Source organism: Pleuronectes platessa, chromosome 13, assembly GCF_947347685.1.
Source record: "Pleuronectes platessa chromosome 13, fPlePla1.1, whole genome shotgun sequence".
NCBI classification, from domain to species: Eukaryota; Metazoa; Chordata; class Actinopteri; order Pleuronectiformes; family Pleuronectidae; genus Pleuronectes; species Pleuronectes platessa.
The window spans coordinates 20,952,594-20,972,544 of record NC_070638.1 but is presented as its reverse complement, the minus strand read 5'-3'; the positions used below and the strand labels follow the sequence as shown (position 1 = coordinate 20,972,544).

The window sequence follows — 19,951 nt, the reverse complement described above, 5'->3', positions numbered from 1 at the left end:
ACCAAGCCACAAAGTGGAGCTTGTCCAGAGAGGTACATCCCATTAGTTTGTAACTGAAAGTGAACCTATATGCCTGAGTCAAATTATGTACGGGTAATAGCCAGTGGCGGCTGGAGGATCAAATTTATTGGGGTGCGCAGTTTTTTTTCCGAGCGGGAGAAGCCTTGGTGTAAGCTCGTCCTCATCACTCGCAGCTGAATCTGTAAATAGGGTCGGTCCGGCCCGAGCTCCTTTATCCTCTTTTTTTCTTGTTGGGGTGTTTGTGTAAAAATATTACAGTTCCCCGGAAGTCGGTCAGCTCGCAGCAGAAGTTCCTCAGTGAGGGCAGATGTACCCGACACATCGTCAAGGATCGACCAACCAGATCAGATTAAAAATACCTATTCGCTGTAAATAAAAACAAGATTGTCTGGGGGGCAGACAGCTGCGCCCTGTGGACAATCTGCAACAACCATTTAAAGAGAAGCCTCCGGTCCCATGGTTGCCAAATTAATATTCATCCATTTGGCCAGAGCCCCACACCAGGAAGTCTGTTTTCAGAAAACAAATGCTCACAGGCACTTTCGGTCTACCAGGAGCCTTTAACGAGTAGACTTATTATGGAATAAAATGATGTTCAATATTTTTATACAGGCTTTTTAGTCTCAGAATGTTGGAGGGAGCAAAGAGAATAAACTATTTAGAGAAAGCTGGACAAATCAGACCTAATATTTTTTGTTATTGTTGTAAGCCAGAATTTACATTACATATTTTACTGATGTCAGGTTTGCAGTTCCCACTGCTCTAAGTGATAGGAATGTCATTAGTGTTCTGTGCAATAAACTTCTCTGTTGTCTAAAATCCATTAAAAGTACACCAGTGAGCTACATAGACACATGGTGACATCATTCCTTTACACCATTAACATGGACAGTGTTATTTCACAGCTACAAACTATTTTTGTCTGGCTTGTCAATAACAATATAGAATTCAATAAGTTAGACTTAGTGCTACTGATGAAAACGTATTAATACATGGAAAATTGTATAGCTCCCAGTCTGGAAAGAAAATAAAGTGTTTCCAGCCTGATCTTTTTATTTTGCAGTGAATATTTCATCCACTGGCATTGAAAAACAGTGGCAAATTAAAGAAGAGTCATAAAGCCACTAAAGCGACGCAATAAATTCCCCTGCACATCGACAGAAACTGTAATATATTACTTCAACTTTTCATTTTCAGGTAAAATAATGTGTCCTCTTTCAAATGTTTCAGTCTTGCTTTCATGAATTGAGTAAAAACCTATACAAGCGAAGACTCTAGCATCCAATTGCATAGATTCAGAGGGAAGATGAATGCACTGGCACGTACACAGAGTGGGTTTAGAGTATTTCCTCTTGGCTGCCATCCATGAAACAGATTTGTTTAGAATACATTCCAGCAAGGCTGGGTGATTGGCACTAGTTATAAGTGGGTGATAAACTTTTGATTCCGAGTATTGCATGTTTACATGTTTCTATGGGAGGCATTTTCAAGGCAGCACATTCACAAAATATCCCACACGTCCGTATGGTTTGGTGATTAGATACCTTTAGAAAACATTTCCTGTACTTATGTCATCAAGCATGATGTTCTTCTGAAAGAAACTGCCGCACTGGTGTCTGGATGATGTGCTGGCATCTGTTAGTAGGAAAGAAGAAAGATTTCACTGCTGTTCATTCATATGCAATTTAAAAACCAAGGCTGTTAGGTTTTATGAAATGACAATGAACATGATTTCCTTTGCTGTACATTTTCAGCAATACATGAGGAGTATCTGAAAAGAAATATAACTTAAAGGCAGATTGAACTAAATAACAATTCACAAGTCAAAGATGATATGATATGACTTTCATTGACCGTGAAACTGTATTAATTTCAGGCACAGCATTGGCTTAACATGTGTTCCTAACAGTCCTCAAAAGCACACAATGTGGCACTATGTAGTTTTTTTTATCCATCTCATTATAGTCATAGGGTCTTTAATAAATTTAATCATTAAAATAAATGACAGAAAATTATCAGCAGAATGCATTAAAAAGGTCATGAAAATAAATTGTGTCAACTTTGCAAACCTCTGAAAATGAAAATTCTCCCAGTGAAAAGCTGGCTGTCTTTGGTGTTGTTTTAATGAGGTTTTTGAAATAATTTTGAAATTTTCACTGACCTCTTAAAAAAAATATATTTGGCATAAAAATCTCGGGGTGATCATTTATTAAATGCATCAAATAATATGTCTTACCAAGTGGTTAATATCGACATGTGGGGGTCTAAGAGGAACACAGGCATGGGGCCCTCCGGATCCGTTGTTTTCCACCTTTTACAATCCTTACTTATCAAAGAAAGTCCTACTTGTTGCTTTTTCCTAACCCCAAAAAAACTTTTTAACAGTTTCAGAATATATACTCACAGTAAGATTATGTTCTGCCAGATGGTTTACGATTGCAAGTAATCTTCTTAAAATCCCCTTCCAGCGGTTTACTTCAAGATCTTGGTTCACCTGATCTATAGCTTTGTTTGTTTGTAGTTTCTGTAATAGAGTCGACAGGTATCCGTGTTCGGGATTTGTTCAGCAGACGTCTCATGCTGTTTCAAGTGGGCTGCATGATTCTTCCAGGTATTGAACCGATCCCCACTTAGCTGAGAATTTTTTCTCTGCCTCCAAACAGATGGCAACAAAAGCACGTAACAGTTTTTTTTTCCTTCATTGTACACAAGCCAGGACCTGGTTCTCCTTTCTCCATTCATCATTTGCATGTGATAGTTATGGCTTGTAAAAATCCGGTCCTTTACCTAAACGGGTCCTCTCTGTGCCATTTGCCTGTCAGCTCTTTGGGCCAGAGTTTTGGGTGATCTTCATTGGTTGGTAGGGGGACAGCTAGTCACTAGCTGTTTTAGCTACTCACTCTCTTCATAACTTTGTTGATTAAGCCTATCTGTATTACCATAGCTTGAGCCGTCAGCATCAGTTAGTTCCTCCACTTCGCTATTAGCAATGCTAGCCCAAACAGCGGCTTCTTGCAATAGATATGCGCATAGAATAGTCCATTGGGGACTCAGTGGGGAGGTGGTGATGAGAAACTAGTTACTCATGAATTATAGGCATTCAGATGCCATCTTAGCGTGTATTTTGGAGTGTTTTATGGGACCCCTGGTAATTCTGGGCCAAACCCAATTGCTGATCTTTACCTCATGGTAAAGTCCACCTCTGGTCATTTTTGATCATTGGTAACAAGATTTATTCACAATATGAATCCAGAAGAGAGCAGATTCCATAACTGTTGATTCTTTCAAGTACATCACCAAAAATAAAAGGTAGCATTTCGCAAAAGACACCATTACTGATTTGCACTCAATCAAATATCTTTGCTACTTTCACTTGGCTTGTTTCATCTCTCAATACAACCATAGTTTAAATTTTGGATCCTCTGTGACAGTGTTTCCAGAGATAGATACTTCATATTGAAGGTACTGAAAGACTAGTTTTAGTTCCTACTGCACTACACCTTCAAGCAAATCATGCATGTCAACCACATAGTTATCAGAGGTGTGTAAAGAACCTAACGTATTGAGCAAGCATGTCTTCTTGACAGGTTTCTCAATATAAAGTAAATACAACCAAGTATGTGTATACCCTCCATTGAACCTAAGGGATTTGTTGTCTCAAAATCATTGTATGCATGTTGTTGCCTGGAAAAACAAATCATCACTTTTGAAGTATGAACCATCACATACATATTTTATAAGTTCCATCTTCGTGTTGTTTTGCCTGCAGTAAAATTTCACCTAGTTCACTGTTCTTATACATAATCTTCAGGGTTCCCTGTACATAAACACATTTTTCCGTTACAGGTATCTGATCATAAACTCCTGTTGTTCGATCTTTGTTTACGTCAAATCTGAGCCTAAGAACGTATTCAACAGGCCTAAAAACTTCCCACTTTTCCTCAAATAACCTCTATCGTTTGGCTCCTGTATTAAAGAATGTTAAAGGATTTTCTAAGTGATCAAAACATTATTTCCATATTTTTCCCCAAATCTGTGCCTTGAAACTCTGAAGTGCATTTCATTTCTTGCGTGTGTATGATCTTCCAAGGTTCTCTCGGCAACAGCGATGCTTGTTACCGCGCTACAACAAAGCCACAGTCAACAGTAACCTGGGTGGTTACTGGAGTGTCAGTACAGACTGCCTGAGAACTTGATGACTCATCCCTTTCTCTTTGAGGGCCCACATCGTCCATAGTATTTGTTGAACCAATGTCCCTGTGCAGATGGATGAGGTGTTTCTTGAACCCTGAATAAGTGCTAAATGATAAGTAACATCCTGGCAAACCACATCTAAAAAAACTTTCCCGGATAAAGCCCATGGTGAAAAAATGCTGACAAATCCAGAAAGGTTGGATGTTGTTCTTCTGTCCACCAACGCACTGCAGGGATGGCTGTCCTGGTTCCGAACTCCCAAGCAAGGTCTCAACACTGGCTCCAATCTGCAAAAATGTAGAGATATAAAGAGCCATGAGAAAGCATTAAAATATAAGTGGTGTCACTGTTATAACAACTGCATTAAAAAAACTTAAATAATGCCTACCCTCAGATATCTCACAACATGATTGACACCTTGATATCAGCTAATTTTAGCACTCTCTTTGTGGCCTTTTGAGGTTAGGGGAAGAAGGTAAACCAACAGTACAATGCTTGACAGGTCTCAACCTTGGGGCAAAGTAAATGGATATATCACATTGTCAGAATTGTTTACAGCGGAAAATACACTTAAATCATGATTATGCCACAGATAAGATTCAAAGGTCTCAGAAACGTTTTGAGCAAACAAAACCTTTTAATGAGAAAACTTTTTTGTTTGTTTTGAGTTTTGTTGTGCAGGCAAAAGGTCTTCAACATGCCCATTAGAATTCTGGTTATTTCCGTCTGCCAAGATCAATGGTTGGAAGAAAGTAGGACATTTTGCCAAAGATCTCCCAGAAACTTCTTCTCCAAACATCTTGGTGAAGTCTTGGTCAATCTACAGAATAAACACCTTGAGGCATTGCAACCCATCCCAGACATAAGACCTTCCACTTTTTAAAAGCTTGTGCAACTGAACATGTAAATCTCGAGTAATTGTTTACAAATGAGTTAATCAAAATTAGGCATGTCTTCCAGGACTGTTGAGGATTCTTGCTGGTCTAGAACCAGTGCTTGTAGATACTGAAATGTTTCCCTCATCTTCTCTTTGACGACTGATCCATCAGCTGAATGTTTCATTGAGGATAATACCTCACAGCCTTCCTCACAAATCAGTTGCTTGCAAGTCAAAAGCAAATCCCTCTTGCTCTTTGGACCATCTTGATAGCTGGTGTTGGCGGAGCATCACCAGGACTGAACTATAGTGCTGCACTGGACTTGCTCTATCCTCCAGGCCAAGTAGCCACACCCACTCTCTGCGTCATAGTAGTCTCAAACCTAAACTGAGAACACAGGGGTCACAGCACTGCAGGGCAATTGTAAAATAAGTTAAGAAGAACACTTCCCTTCCATAAATTCTCATATAGGCCACACATTTATAAACTTAACTTATGTATGTATTTTAGGAGTATGAATCTCTGAGAGAGGGAAATAGAGCGATGATGCCAAGAGCATATTTTGTTCGCACAAAGGTCGACAGGATCCACTTTTAAAGGGTAGAAAATATTATAAGAGTAATAATATCCTTGTGCTGTATGTACGTCACATGTCCTCGCTCCCCCCGCTTTGGTTCACAATACGAGATGTAAAGTGACGCACACAGCCAGGACATCAGGATTAAAACGACCGGAACGATCCGGATTCATGATCCGACACCATCGATTAATAACTTAAGCAAAGACACACACACACACACACACACACAAAAGAGCGCTGCTCTTCCCAGAGATTGTAAAAAAAAAAAATCATGAACCTGTCCAGAAGAATTCGACAAACTACAAAACATACCGTTGAGCAAGGTAATGGTCCAAGGCTTGGTTTTCAGTAATTTGCATGACTTCAAATATGAGCGTGATTTTCAATATTTTCTCTCTCATGAAAAATAAACTTGGTTTCCTGATTTCACAGTGGCTCTGTGTTTATTTTGCTGTGCCCACGGCATTGAAAATGAATGTAAAAGATACAAAAATTAATTTAAATAAATTTAAACTGTCTGCAATAAACACTCCAGTGGCGAGAGATGATCAACAGACCATCCTGTGAACAGGACCAATGTCTAGCAATGACAAACTGATAAATCAACACACACATGTTTAAATACATAATGCACAAACCAAAAAAAAACACCTACAGTCTTAAAGAACTCTAAAACCCAAATCTCACTGCAAAATGGTGCTTCAGTTTTAGTTGACTCTCCCAGAAGTTGTAATGCCACGAGTGTATCCTCTTTTCCACCGAGATGACGATAACGATCATCACATCGCATGGTCACCAGAGGGCATGGCGATAAGCCGAAATTACTTTGGAGCTGTTGATTCTGAATTCCCAAAACTGAGTCATATTAATCTACTATTAAAGAGAACACAGCATTCTCCAGCTGAGAGACCAGCCTTTCACAGGGGAAGCTTACGAAGGAGAGACGGGGTGCGAGTCTCCAGAATATTATTCCTGTGCAAACACACACAGGTTGTCCTTCAAGGCTGTCCTCTGACTACACTATAGTCTGGCTGATTTCTGATTTTCTGATTACTGAGTGGGCTGTGAAGTATCTACTTAACACAGCGTTTTGGCCATCACAGAAGGTTAAATAATGACTTTAACATTTAAGTTTGCTACATTTAGCAGACATATGATTTTCTAAATATGTTTTGTGAACTTTGGACAAAGTCTTTTACGTCATCTGTAAGTCGTACCCATATTTCCCTCAGGCTTCGATAGCGTGGAGCTTCAAAGAAGCTGTGATGTGGTCAATGCCTTGTATGCAAAATGCTTTCTCTATGAATCGTATATCCCTATCTTGCATGTTGGTTTTTATATGTGTTATGAATAGAATAATATGAATATCATCACGGGGAACCAGGCCTAAATAGATGCAGAAAAACGTCACTCAAAAAAGGGAGCCACAATATAGCATATATTGTTAAATCAACACATCTCATCTTTTATATTTGGAATTCTCTTGAACAGGATATGAGATTATTCAGAATGTGATACAGTAGCAACTCATAAGGTGAATTCTAAAAAAGATCTGACTATTAAAGAACAGTTTTTGAGCAGGTAAACTGAAGCTGTGTCCTATTTCAATTTCACATTTTACAGTAAAGGCAAATTTACAGGTACTATAGAAGACATTTTAATACTTTACATTTTGTCCCTAACATGAAATGATGCATCTCTATGCTGTTTGACATCGGTGAAACCACAACTTTGAAATGACACGGTCAGTGGAGTCTTACAATGAGACAAGGAAATGCTTTGAAGACATTTGTATGTTGTCTTCCTCTATCTGTTGATATTGTCCATGTTATTATTTGTTTAGTTATTTCTTTGGGATGTGGGAGCAGAAATCTGAATTTCTTCAACAGGACAGATATAATTCAAACTATATCGCCATGGTTACAAACTGCTACTGAAATGATCCAATGGATTTTCGTTATCTTGGTGAACCAACCATTCAATGTATTATTATAGGGACAGTAGGCATAAAGCCTCGTCGTGACATTGTCAGCAGTTAGCCGTGGGGTAACTAAGTCCTAGAGGGAGCATATGTATCTGTTGCAGCTCCAGTGTAGAACAGAGTTCCTCATCTTATCCAGAAATGCTCTCCAATAAGATCAATTATTTTAATCCACTGTTGACACTTCACTGTGATGTTATTGCCGGAGACAGAACAAAACCTCCCCACTGGGTACTAAAATCCGACAGCGTTATGCTGCCAAGATTCTCCCAAAAAGTGCCCTGCTAGTCCCTTCAATTGTAACAGACAGGCCACTTTACTGTAACTTGTTTATTTCCATCCCGATGCATTTATCTTCCAACAGATTCATTTCTTTTTTTGTGTGTGTTTAATTCTAAAATCCCCTCTGAGTATTTTCTAATTCTATCAGTTTTGCTTGGATAAGCAGAGGTCTTTGAGAGCCGTGACTTGGAGAGGGAGAACAAGATTTTACTGAATTTGTCCTCATTTTAATGCAAAGTACATTTTACCATTTATATAAAGCCACAGCACACTCCCTGAATTCTGGGGAATCAATTACATTGTGGCAGTGTCTGTCAATCAATTAGGGAATAGAAAAGTGTGCTGAGGCACTGGCCATTTGTTTATGCTTGGATTAAAGATTTTAAAATGCTTAAGGCAAATGCTATATCAATTTAATTCTAAAGGAACTGAGACTCATTTAAACTAAATGGTTCAGTGAATCTGCTTTCAGAGGAGCAACACTAATAACGTGGCGTAATCTGATTACTTTGATACACTTTAACGATGTTGGGTGGCCACTTTCTCTTTTCTTTCTCTCCCCTCTGCACCACATCTTCCCCCCTTTCATTCTTTTTTCTTTCTTTCTTTCTTGTTTTCTTTCTTTCCTCCTCTCTGCTCCCTCTGTGCTGGGTGGTTCTGAACCTGGTCCCATGCAGTAAGAAAGGCAGTCTCATTAATCCCACTCTCATGGCAAAGTAGTCCCTGGGGGGAAAGAAAGCACACTTTTTAAAAAGTGCCCTGTCACACTTAGGCACATCATTTGCATTTAGGCTAAAACCAGTAAGGACTCTTAAATCTTATTTACGGGCTGAGGGAACTCTATCTTTACCGCAGCATGAGACCTACAGTTATATGACAATTACAAACACATGCAAATGCACAAATGTTTACACACACACAAACAAATACACGCTGTTTTGTCACAGAAAGCGATCGGGTTTGTAAACAGGTTATAATGTATATAAGGGTTATGGCCATTATCCAGCATGCAAGTGTTTCCTTTGCAGTAATCAGTGTAATGTGTTGCCTGACAAAGACGGTGCTGTACACCCGCACAGCGTGACGCGCCAGCAGGTACTGCTCGGTAATAGCTTGCATGTACAATGTGTGCACAAAATATGAATGTTGCCTACTCCTATCATGAATACCTAAGGCCCTGTAAGTGCGAACATAGAAGGTGCATAGACAGTGAATGGGAGATTCACTTGTGAAACACTAGATAGCATGCTACTTCAAGAAAGCCCATGAAGCAGATGAAAGAAAACGCTCTTTATCACGATAGCATGTCTAAAGAGCTCTTAGTCAGGACCACTTTGAACCAGATAATAACATTACCAATGCTTACATGATCAGAATAGCAGTGTTAAAGACTAGAAGACTAAAGACTTTAGCAGGTATATGTATATCATGGTCATTAGTTTTGTGTGTCATGCTAACATACGTCACAAATATAGCTGATGCCAAACACTGTTTTACATTCAATACTATACTTTTATTTTTTTTACTAATATTTCCTAAATGGTTATATATACAAGGCAAATCATATATATAATACACATACTAACCATTATTGACACCTTATTACAAAGTAAAAATACTAATAAATACCATTGCATATGCTTATAAATGTTAAAGACTAATGTATTTTACATAAATTAGAGTTCAGTCAAAGTAATTTATTGCTAACTATTGAAGAATTAGAACATCAGTTCCTAACATACGTATTAAGACAAAAATATTATTCCAAAATTATCAATTGCATTATTTCAGATATTTTGTTTTCCTAATTAACTCACATCACTTGATTTGTTGATGAAGACATTTAATAATTAAACATACCTAGTTTAGATAATAAGCAAAAAGAAAACAAATATCTGCCGGTGAAAAAGCGGAGCCCCAGACGTAAGAGACTCAGAAACCGTTACATCATCAGTAGTCGCCGCGAAAAATCCTGATTAATAAAAAAAATGCTGCATTTGTGGGTCCCTCTCATGGTCTCTCCCAGCTTGCCGGTGATTTGCAAGGCATTCTGGGTACCCCTAGGTTTGAAGTGAGGGTCAATTTCAAGGGCTATAAGGCCCCATTTTGATATGTTGCTCTTGTAAGCGCGTCTGTGCAGAGAACCCCCCCCCCCTCCCCCCGCTGTGTTGTGCACATGTGAAAGGCAAAGTCCGAGTAGAGTCCAGACCCAATTTATTTGACTTAACCCACAGGTCGTGTTTGAAAGTGGCTATAGTTAAGTTTCACCTGTGACTCCGCCTCACAACAGTTTCAAATGATCTTTGTGCCACCAGGTTTTTTCCAACAAAAGCAGTGGCTCTCCACTCTTTGGTAAAACAAATTCATCCATGTATCTTCATATTTTAATACATGCTTTGTGATTCCCTGAAAAAACATTTTCCCTTCATTACTCAAATGAATGAGCCATACTCATCACTTGAATGGTCTGCCCCATTCCTTTCAGTGTGTGCAGCTCCTCCCACAGAGGTGGGTGATGAAGTAACAGGGGGTTAACTGGTTGTCGCCTGTCCATCACATCTGCCCACGGCTTACATCTCACTATTGAGCAGCAATTTAATGACTTCCACATGTCCAGTACCACAGTAGACATTGTTATTCAGCAGAAAAACGTGTGCTGGCTGCAAGAGTTTAATTGTGTTCAAAGTTTTAACAATGTTTCATTGTATTTATTTGCTACCTCTACTTAGTTTTTAGATTGTATTGTTATTTGCTCATTGCTGCTTACCAGGATGCCAGTACTTAGTTCTGCCCTCCACATGTACCTCATGTTTTAGGGTTGACAATAAATCTTCGTGAACCTTGAACCTTCTGTACTATTTGGATAAGTCTCCATTTGCTCTGGGAATCCCAACTGACTTCGGTTTGTGAGATGCTACAGAATCTGAAGTTGGCACCACATTCATCAAGAGCCAGTTTGAGACATGAACACCAGAAATTGGCCTGGATTCGGGGGGTCTGGACTTTCTTTGGAGTTTCTCTATTACATATGACAAACCCGGGGTGAGATACTTCAGTCTCAATCTTCAATTCGTTCAGATGAGGGTTGGCTCAGCATGCAGGAGGCAGGACATAAATTCTACTGCAGACATCACATTTATTTACAGCACGTCACCAATACCGTTGGCGCAAATCACCAAACACTTTAGAATCCCAATTCTCAAAATTAAATTGACTTCTTCATCTGTGTCTTTTATATGTAAGGCTCGTCTTTTTCATCCTGAGATAGTTGTATTCCTTTTGTTTCTATACATGTTAGAAATGTCATCAACATTTCCACTTGCTTGCAGTCAATCCTCCCAATAACCTACTGCTGTGTTCTCATACATTTCTGTTCTTGTATACCTCCCCTTTGGATACTTTCAGGAGATCGTCTGGAGTTCAGTGCATGTCTGAAAGCAGCTCAGGACAGACTTCTGTTTTACACCTCTGGGGTTATTCAGTTTTTCAAAGTTAAGCTTAATGACTTCATCATGCTTTCTCATGCAATATAACACACTTTAACTATTTAATATGCAGTAGTGGCAGTGATATGTCAAATAGCCCTAATATGTAAAATTGTCTCCCCCCATATAACTAGCTAAAAACAATAGTATACTAACTGCAAGGGTTTGATTTTTGATCCTCCCTCGTTGTGACATTATCTTAAGGTTGGATCAAAGGCACAGATGATGCCGACAAAGCAGAAGACATACAGCCCTGAATCACTTGAGTCACACATTGAACTGGTGCCTATTTGCTGCTGCAACGTGACACATGCTCCTGAAAGTTTAAACACTGTTTAAAATACTGTGCAAAAGCTTGCAATCAGCAGGAATAACTTGCTAGAAGCGACATCACAGGGAGCAGTCAGTGTAATGATCCCATGTAGCGTCGGATTGACGCATGTTTTCAAGGCTCACAGTGATAAGTAGGTTTTGTTTTGCGTGACAGCAGAAAGTGAAAAGCGTCAGAGCTTCACCCCTGCGCTTCTGGTCTTTCCCAGGCTGTGTCTCTGTCCTAATTCCCATCTCCCCAAAGCCTCGGCGCAGTGCTCGCGTCACTCAGTTCTAGTCTTTTCCTTTGATCACGTCTAAACCTCATTATTATTTACTCCCTGCAACCATCGCGGTGCCGCGCGGCTACACGAATAAACCAGTGCATACAGCAGAGCCGTGTGGACTTTGATCAATTATGTAATATTCGCTAATGGACTGTGTCCCTTTAGTGCACCCCCACCGTCCCTTTCTGCTCTGCATCGTGCTTATCTTCCTCCGTTTTGGTTCATCGTGACATCTGTGTGTAAAATGAGCTTTATGTTATTTAATGGCTTGTAGATCTAGCATAATATATTTGGGCAACATATTTGTGTACTGCACAGGGTCATGCTAGCAATTAGTGTAATGGTCTTTCACAGGGGCAGCGTTCAAATGAATCCATAAACAGTATAAGATTGTGCACTGTGCACCATACTTTAAATGGCAGCATTAAACAGGATGCGATGTGCAAATGCCTAATTTGAATTTTGGAAGGGATTAATGGCCCCTGCTAACAACAAGGGAACTATAAAAAAAGTGTCTACAGAATACAAATAGGCTGATTAGTGATTACTAAAAAATATTCTAGTGGGAATAGACTTGTTTTATTAGACAATAACGTAAGAAAATATAGCACTTAAATGCTTTATATGTTTGAATTGTGTATTGATCACTCTAGTTTTATATTTCTACTTTCCCTTGTTCATTTGTCTCAAAGTATTCTCTGCTGAATAGCTTTTGCATGCATGCACATAACTTAAAGACATACAGACTATATAGACTTTGCAATCTTCTTTCACTGAATATGATGCTGAACTTTATGTGCTGCTTTAACCACTTGAATACGATGCTCCTAAGTGAACCTTGAATGATTCATCCAAGGTGCCCCCTCTCTACACTGTACAGTTATGTATCACTCTATGTAGAAAAACTATTCTGATAAATGTTGTACTTCTGTGTTATATAGAGAAAAGGTGAAATATGAAGGTGTGTGTGACAGAATGACCATAATATCAGTGTTCAGAGTTTAAATTCATATGGGACAGCTTCACACAGACGGTGTGTGTGTTCTGTTGTGTCCTTAGACAGTGGGTTATTCCTGATGAGGAGTAAGATGTGATTCTTTGATGAGAAAGTTGATCAGTATGTGTGTACGCTAGCCTGGATGCCAGACGAACTTACACAACATTTTTAGGTTGGGCGGTTCGGTCTGGAGTCGCTCCGTTGGGAAAAAATTATGCCCGACCGGGCCAATCAGATTGTCAGGGCGGGCTTTATACGATGATTGACAGATGATCAACGGTAACGTAATCAACCACGTCATCACAGTGCCCTTGGGTTGAATTCGTTTTCAACAAACATGCCTGCCGCTGGCGAGCTGAGATGTGTAGATGCTGCCATTGAGTCTGTTTTAGAAGACATCGACAGCGCATTCATTTTGAAAGAGGAACACAGAACGTGGAGGCGACGCCAGAGCACCGCGCTAATCCCTATCGCCCCGGCGCTTGGCTGTTCACAACGGACACTGAAGCGACGCTGAACCGCCGGGCAGCGCTAATAATATCACCCGTTGATCCAGTAGATCGCTGCACGGCTTTGTGCCAGTCACACCGGAGGCTGAAGCACCACGCTGCGTCAAGGCTGCCTCGCGGTGCTTCAGCCTCCGGTGTGACCGGCACAAAGTTTTAACATGGGAGTGGATGGGAGCCAGCTGTTATTTAAGGCTTAGCGCTGCGCTGAAGCGGCCGGTTTGAACCCAGTAAATAACTCACAATACCTTGCTTAGCATACGTCACATACTACGTTGCTCTGATTGGTTGTAGGTCTATCCAATTGAGCGATGAACAATTTTACTTCCTGGTCAGTTGAAACACGCCCCACGTCAGGCTATGTGTATGCAGTATTTCAAAATACTGCATTAGATACTGCAAATTAGAGCTATGAATAACTTTATTTGTTACACAACATTGTACAGTTTAAGATAGGATGATTATAAACTGATAAAAGAGAAAAAAATATCTCTTGAATTTAAGTCACAAATTTAAGCAACCGCATCGTGTCATTGTTTTTATTTCATCCTCATCTTTCCGAAGCCTTATTTCCCCGGTGAAACACCAGTTTATCACTTGTAGCCCTGTTCAGAATTGACTGAAGTTTTATATATACTCACAGCAGAGTATTGTCTAAAAGGAAGTATGCCCTCATCGCTAAATGTGATTGCAAAATGTAGCCCACTCATTTTGTTAAATTGTCCACTGTAGCTGGTTTCATGACAAAAACAACCACAAAAGTCTATCTTTAATTAGTTTGGGACTTTTATCTTATAAATGAAAAAAACTTTAGTGTTGGAACACAATACACCATCTGCCTGCTTTATAATTTTTATTTTCCACGACATCCCTTATACACCTTCATAATTAACATTGCTCATAATGCATTTTAATTTCTAAAAGAGCCATAGATGAGAAATTAGATGTTTGCAGAGAGTGAGTGAGAGTGAGATTCATGACATGTTAGGTGTCTAACACGGACTAAACAATACAAATGTTATTAGAAAGCCTTTAACTGCTTTGATACTCATCAAGCAAAGATTGGGTAATCTGTTAACCAAAATAAAAATGTATCTCTCATATGGAAATTTGCAAAATTTCTGTTGAAAATACATTTCTGCTTTACATGGACATGTTGATACAGTAACATTCTATTTCCTTTGTTTCTTTTCATGTTTTCAATGTTGACCTACTTGAAATATTTTCTTTGAAGAGTTGAAAATCTTGTGTACACTAGAATACTACACAGCTTTGTCCTTTTAACCAAACAAGTCATTTTGTTGGTACAGACCTAGGAATCTCTGTATCACTGCTGTAGTATCAGTGCACATCATCTGTTAAAATGATATGCTGTGAAAATCCATGAACCTGCTCCAGATCATTCAGTAGTTTTATGTCCAGCAGCAGTTTGATGGTGGTGTTGGGTGAAGGATTCAGTGCGGAGTCCTGGCTGGACCTACCGTGATCTATTTTCATTTGTCTTCCACTCAGCGCTCCCGCCTCTCATGACTTATGAGCCTGATGCATCTTTGCGACTCTTTAGACTTACATAATGCAAAATCACCCATAAAGCTCCGTCATGCATTTATAATCCGTTCCATTTCTGCACTGAGTGTGTGTGTGCGTGTGTGTTTTGGCATCCCTAATACTTCAAACAGCTCGGAGTGGAATGTATTGTCTGAGGAACTGAGGTGTGACACAAAGCGCAGTATTTCTTCTGTTCCACTGCTTCCATAAAATCCCAGTTTACTCATTTTTTATCATTCGAGTTTAATCATTTCTTCTCTTTTTTTTGTTCTCCCAAACCTTGTTAGCATGCTAATTTTTTGCTAATTACCGCTAGACGGAAAGTACACCCGAGGCTGGTGGGAAAACTAACAGTCGTGCAGGTATTTGTGTTGAACTAGCTGTTATTTCACCTTGTGAGGATACTGTACATAGAAAGCAGGAGTTTTAGGAATAATCATCCTGGAAATCATGCAAATCTGATGGTCATTGACATTCATCCAATAGTTGAGATATTTCATCTCGTGAACATTCACCTGTCTCATCAAAACAGCTCGAAACTGGATGAAACTAATTAACATCGACACATCACATTCATTATCTGGTGCATCTTTCAAGCTATTCGTTATTAAATCCCCACCACGACCTGTCTCCGTTTCAATAAATTGCTCGGCCCCAGTGGGTGATCGTCAAGAAGTTGGCAACGGTTGGTAGGAAATGTGCATTGAAACTGCAACTCTTCTCATCCAGTCCCCTCTTTGTTTACCCTTTTTTATCTGGCAGAGATCTCCGGGAACTCAGAAGACATACCCCTGGTACGCTGGAGGCAGCAGTGGCTGGAGAATGGCACTCTGCTCTTCCACATCCACCACCAGGACGGCAGCCTGAACCTCCCAGAGCCCACAGAAGACCCGTCCAGCAACTCTGCCAAGGAGGAGCTCCGCATCCTGCACATCTCCGTCATGGTAAAGAGTCCTGTTGACAAAGCAGAAACTCTGTTGGAGTAGAATTACATTTCCCTTTCTTTTGACATAACCCCTAAAAGAAAGAAAAACTCTAAATATCTTATAAACCAAAAAACAAAGGTTGACCACATTAGTATTCCATTAAAATGTATATTAATTAAATTATATGAATGTATGAAATTATAAACAACTTAAGGGATATCATCTTTGATACAACACATCCCGCCATCTTGTTTAGTTTCCCTATATTTTACATGTCCTGCACCCTTTATGACAGGGAATGGACATGTGCAAAATGAAGCATGGGTGTAGGTTACATAGTACTTACATAAAAATAGATGGAGATCCTTCCTGTTTTTATGCCATCCAGACACTGCAGACTATAGGCAGTAAAGAACGTTGTATGTCTGTGTGCAACATACATTTAAAAAGTTTGATATTTCCGTTTCAGGTTGTATATTTTTTGCATGCCTGCACTGTATCAAACCTTATCTGCCATGTCGGCAGAGTGGGAAATGAATCCTTAGATCTCACAGCTTCCTCCTCTTGCCTGAGGAAATGTATATTTATTAGATCTTAGATATGCCACACCTACTCCCTGTGCCCTTTTCCAGCCCAAAGACATTACAATCGTGCTTTGATGGATGATATGTATTTTCAGACATTGAAAGCATATTATAGCTGCATACACAAATGATTAGTCAGCTCCAGACTGTGCCAGAAGCTACATCTGCTGAACGGAGGTAGGGAGGCGCGCATCGATGCCTGCTGAATGCCAACGACCTTTAGTCCTTGTGATAATAACAAATAACTGACCTTGACTACCCCCTGCATGTTTTGCATGAATTAGCAAACTTCAAGGCGATCTACCGGACGTGCAGGTTCAATCGGTGAACATCTTTGTATGTGGAAACGAGGTGGCCGGTGTGGAGGTTCTGCTTCGTACCTCTTTGATTTTCCTCTAATCTCCCATTTTTCCTTCCTGCTCTATCTGCATTTCACATCCCATCAACTTCAGGTTTCGGGGTCTTTGTGCTCGCTGCTCTGCTAATTCCTCATTCTGAAAGAGCTGTGGCAGCAGCCCTGCCACCAGGCTATTTTCATTAAGGTGTTGGTACAGAGGGATTAGCATGCAGATATAAGCAGACCGTGACAACAGATGGAAGCAGGGTTGCCACTGTGATCTCCGGGCCCTGCTGCAGCTTGCCACCCTGCTGGAGGCCTGACCTATAAATCCAAAGCCATGTCACTTATTCAGCTCCTTGTGGATACAAAAAGGGATCCTATGAAGGCTGCGTTACAGGTTTTTCTTTTTTAGACCGAGCCACCTGTCACTGGACCTCCTTCCATTGTATATCAGTAGCAGTCAGCCCAGGTTGTGACTGGGATAAAGAAGCAGTGGTATACACTTTTAGATGTCTTAATTTGTTTTAGATCTCTCAGGTGTTTTTGTGAGAGTGCTCTTCAGTGCGCGTAGATTATTTTCTTACATAAGAACAAATACCAGATTAAAAAAAATATCGATGAATGTCAGAATCTTCTAAAAACTGCGCGAGTCGGCATTGAGCAGATCATTTTAAACCTTGAAAACGGTTGGTGAATGAAGCCCATTGTGCTTTTTCTTGTTCTCGTTACCTTTTGTTTAGTGCAGATCTCCAATAGGGATGCAGACCTAAGATCCAACTTGAATTCTTCTTGATTCTTTAGGACACGAAAAAAAGAACCAGAGCAGTATTGGTATATTTAAGACCTTAACCTGATCGGGAACCCAGAGCTGTATTTGTGTTGATTTCATCCATTACTGGCTAGTTCCTTTGCCAGGCTAACAAATGCATGGCATACACACTCCTCACCTCAGCCCACTGTCTGTTGTGTATCGTCTTATCTAACACGTGAGTCATATGTGCTCAGACGTTTGGCACAGAGATAGAAATGAAAAAAATAGAACAAACCTGACCTGTGAACCAAAGCTTTACAGAAGAAAATTGTGTGAACAATGAAAACCAAGACAATTTATTCATTTTTTTTATTCTAGTTGCAAGAAGTAGAAGTAGGATATTGAATCACACAGCTGATTACAGTAAAGCACCTTGACGTCGGTTGCCACCCGCCAATTAGCTGAACAAAGAAGAAATAGAAAGTTCCAGTTTAATTGTCTGTCAACTACTAACTAATTTATTGCTAATCTAATTACTATTGTACCTTTAAACCCACTATATTGACATTATATTCACAGATTGTTAAAAGCCACTAATTGTTAGCAGGATGTCCTTGCTTTCCTTTAACATTTGTGTCAATGGTTGTGTTGTTAAGTTCTGCAGCCATCTTTTTTGTTAAACACACACATTGAACTGTTCCCAGGTCTGCACATCTTGACCATAGTCCAGGAAGCAAGAAAGTCGAAATGTGCCGCAGTTCGTTGCCTGGCCACAGTGCTCACCACAAGACAGTTTATGCCTAATGGATGAGTTGGGACTGCAGTATTTTTAGGCTTGGAAGACCAGCCAGACTTATCATTGGCCTGATCCTACAGGGAAATCAGGCTCAGTGAACTGCACCAAAACTGGGGTCTGAAGCCAGAAAAGGGATTTCTGTCTGTTGGAAAAGCCAACATGAAATCTTACCCAAGAACTTAGACATTCTGCTCAGTTTTTTGTTGGAAGACGATATCCAACTTTTGTACTTATAGACACAAGTCATTTAAAACAGTTATGGTCCATGCTTTGATGTGGACTGCTCTAGGTGATGGTTTCGCCCCACGCGTTCACATCCAACCAGGTGACCGTAGTGTCCTCCATTGGCCTTGGCTGGACATCCATAATAGATGACTCACCTTGTGTATGTCTGTCCTGACACCAGGTGAGACAGTGACAGTTCAAACTTCAGCCCAAAGGCAGAGCCATGTGAAGACAAATCAAATCACTTTGTATTTAAAAGAGTATCAAATACTAAAAGTGTCCTGATTGGTTCGTCTTTTTTCGGACTCGAAAGCTCCAGTGTGTCATTGTTAGACATATTTTCAACTTGTTAATTAGCAAATTCTCATCAGTTGCAGTTTTGCTGCAGGGCTTCAATGGATCAGTCCAATCATCATGTTCAGACAGTACAGGGACTTTGGCTTTGGATTCGATTTGCTTTTTCCCTCAGAGATCATAAAGTGCATTTTTTTTTTATTTGAGCCATCATCACATTAAAACTTAAATGTATCAAAGACAATCATTTTAATAAACAATAAAATACATATACATTGATGATGCAAAAAATCCACGAATTCCCAAATAGTAACAGGCCTGGATCACATCATTTTTGTCACCCTGTATTTGGCTGAATGGTGCAGATATTGGCCAAGATGGCCAGATTTGGTTTGCTGTGGATCAGTAGTGTGAAAATGGCCCCTCCCTGTGCCCACTCAATCGGAAAGGTGAGGAGCAGTCGAGTCTGCGAGAGCCGTATGGTTGTGGATGTTAACGGAAGCAGATACCACCAGACAGCTCCTTTGTTTTAGTCTGCTTTGTTGCTGGCAGACATTCAGAACTGTGGGTTTGAAAAGGGACAATACACAGTGAATTCACTTTTTGGGGTTCGTAAATTAGACGAACAGTGAAGTTTCTCACACCATTGTTCCTGATCCCATTTTATAGTTATAGTTTTAGTCAAAATTTGATTTGACCTTCTCTAGAGATGATCCAGTTACTCTTTACATTTGATGTTAAAAATGTGAAAAGGGGCTTTTGGATGAGTAGAGAAAGGAACACTAGGAGCGATGTGACAGAGCTCTGAAGGGCAGTGGTCTCCAGGAGGAGGTTCGTGGTATGGGGGTTATTACTTTATATCTTTATAGATACGCTTATTATGATTTAAAAAAAAGGAAACACATTTTGAAAGAGATGTAATAATTACATCCACTAACTAAAAGCTATTTATTGAACTGCAGTCATA

General features: G+C 39.9%; 1 protein-coding gene across 1 annotated transcript in view; it reads left to right on the top strand.

The window, feature by feature from the left end:
* The window catches only part of astn1 (astrotactin 1), a 421,252-nt gene that overhangs the window by 67,006 nt on the left and 334,295 nt on the right, over positions 1-19,951 (top strand). Inside the window, exon 2 of the mRNA XM_053438754.1 lies at positions 15,831-16,012. Coding sequence (XP_053294729.1) covers positions 15,831-16,012 — 182 coding nt within the window. The remainder of the gene's footprint in view (positions 1-15,830; positions 16,013-19,951) is intronic.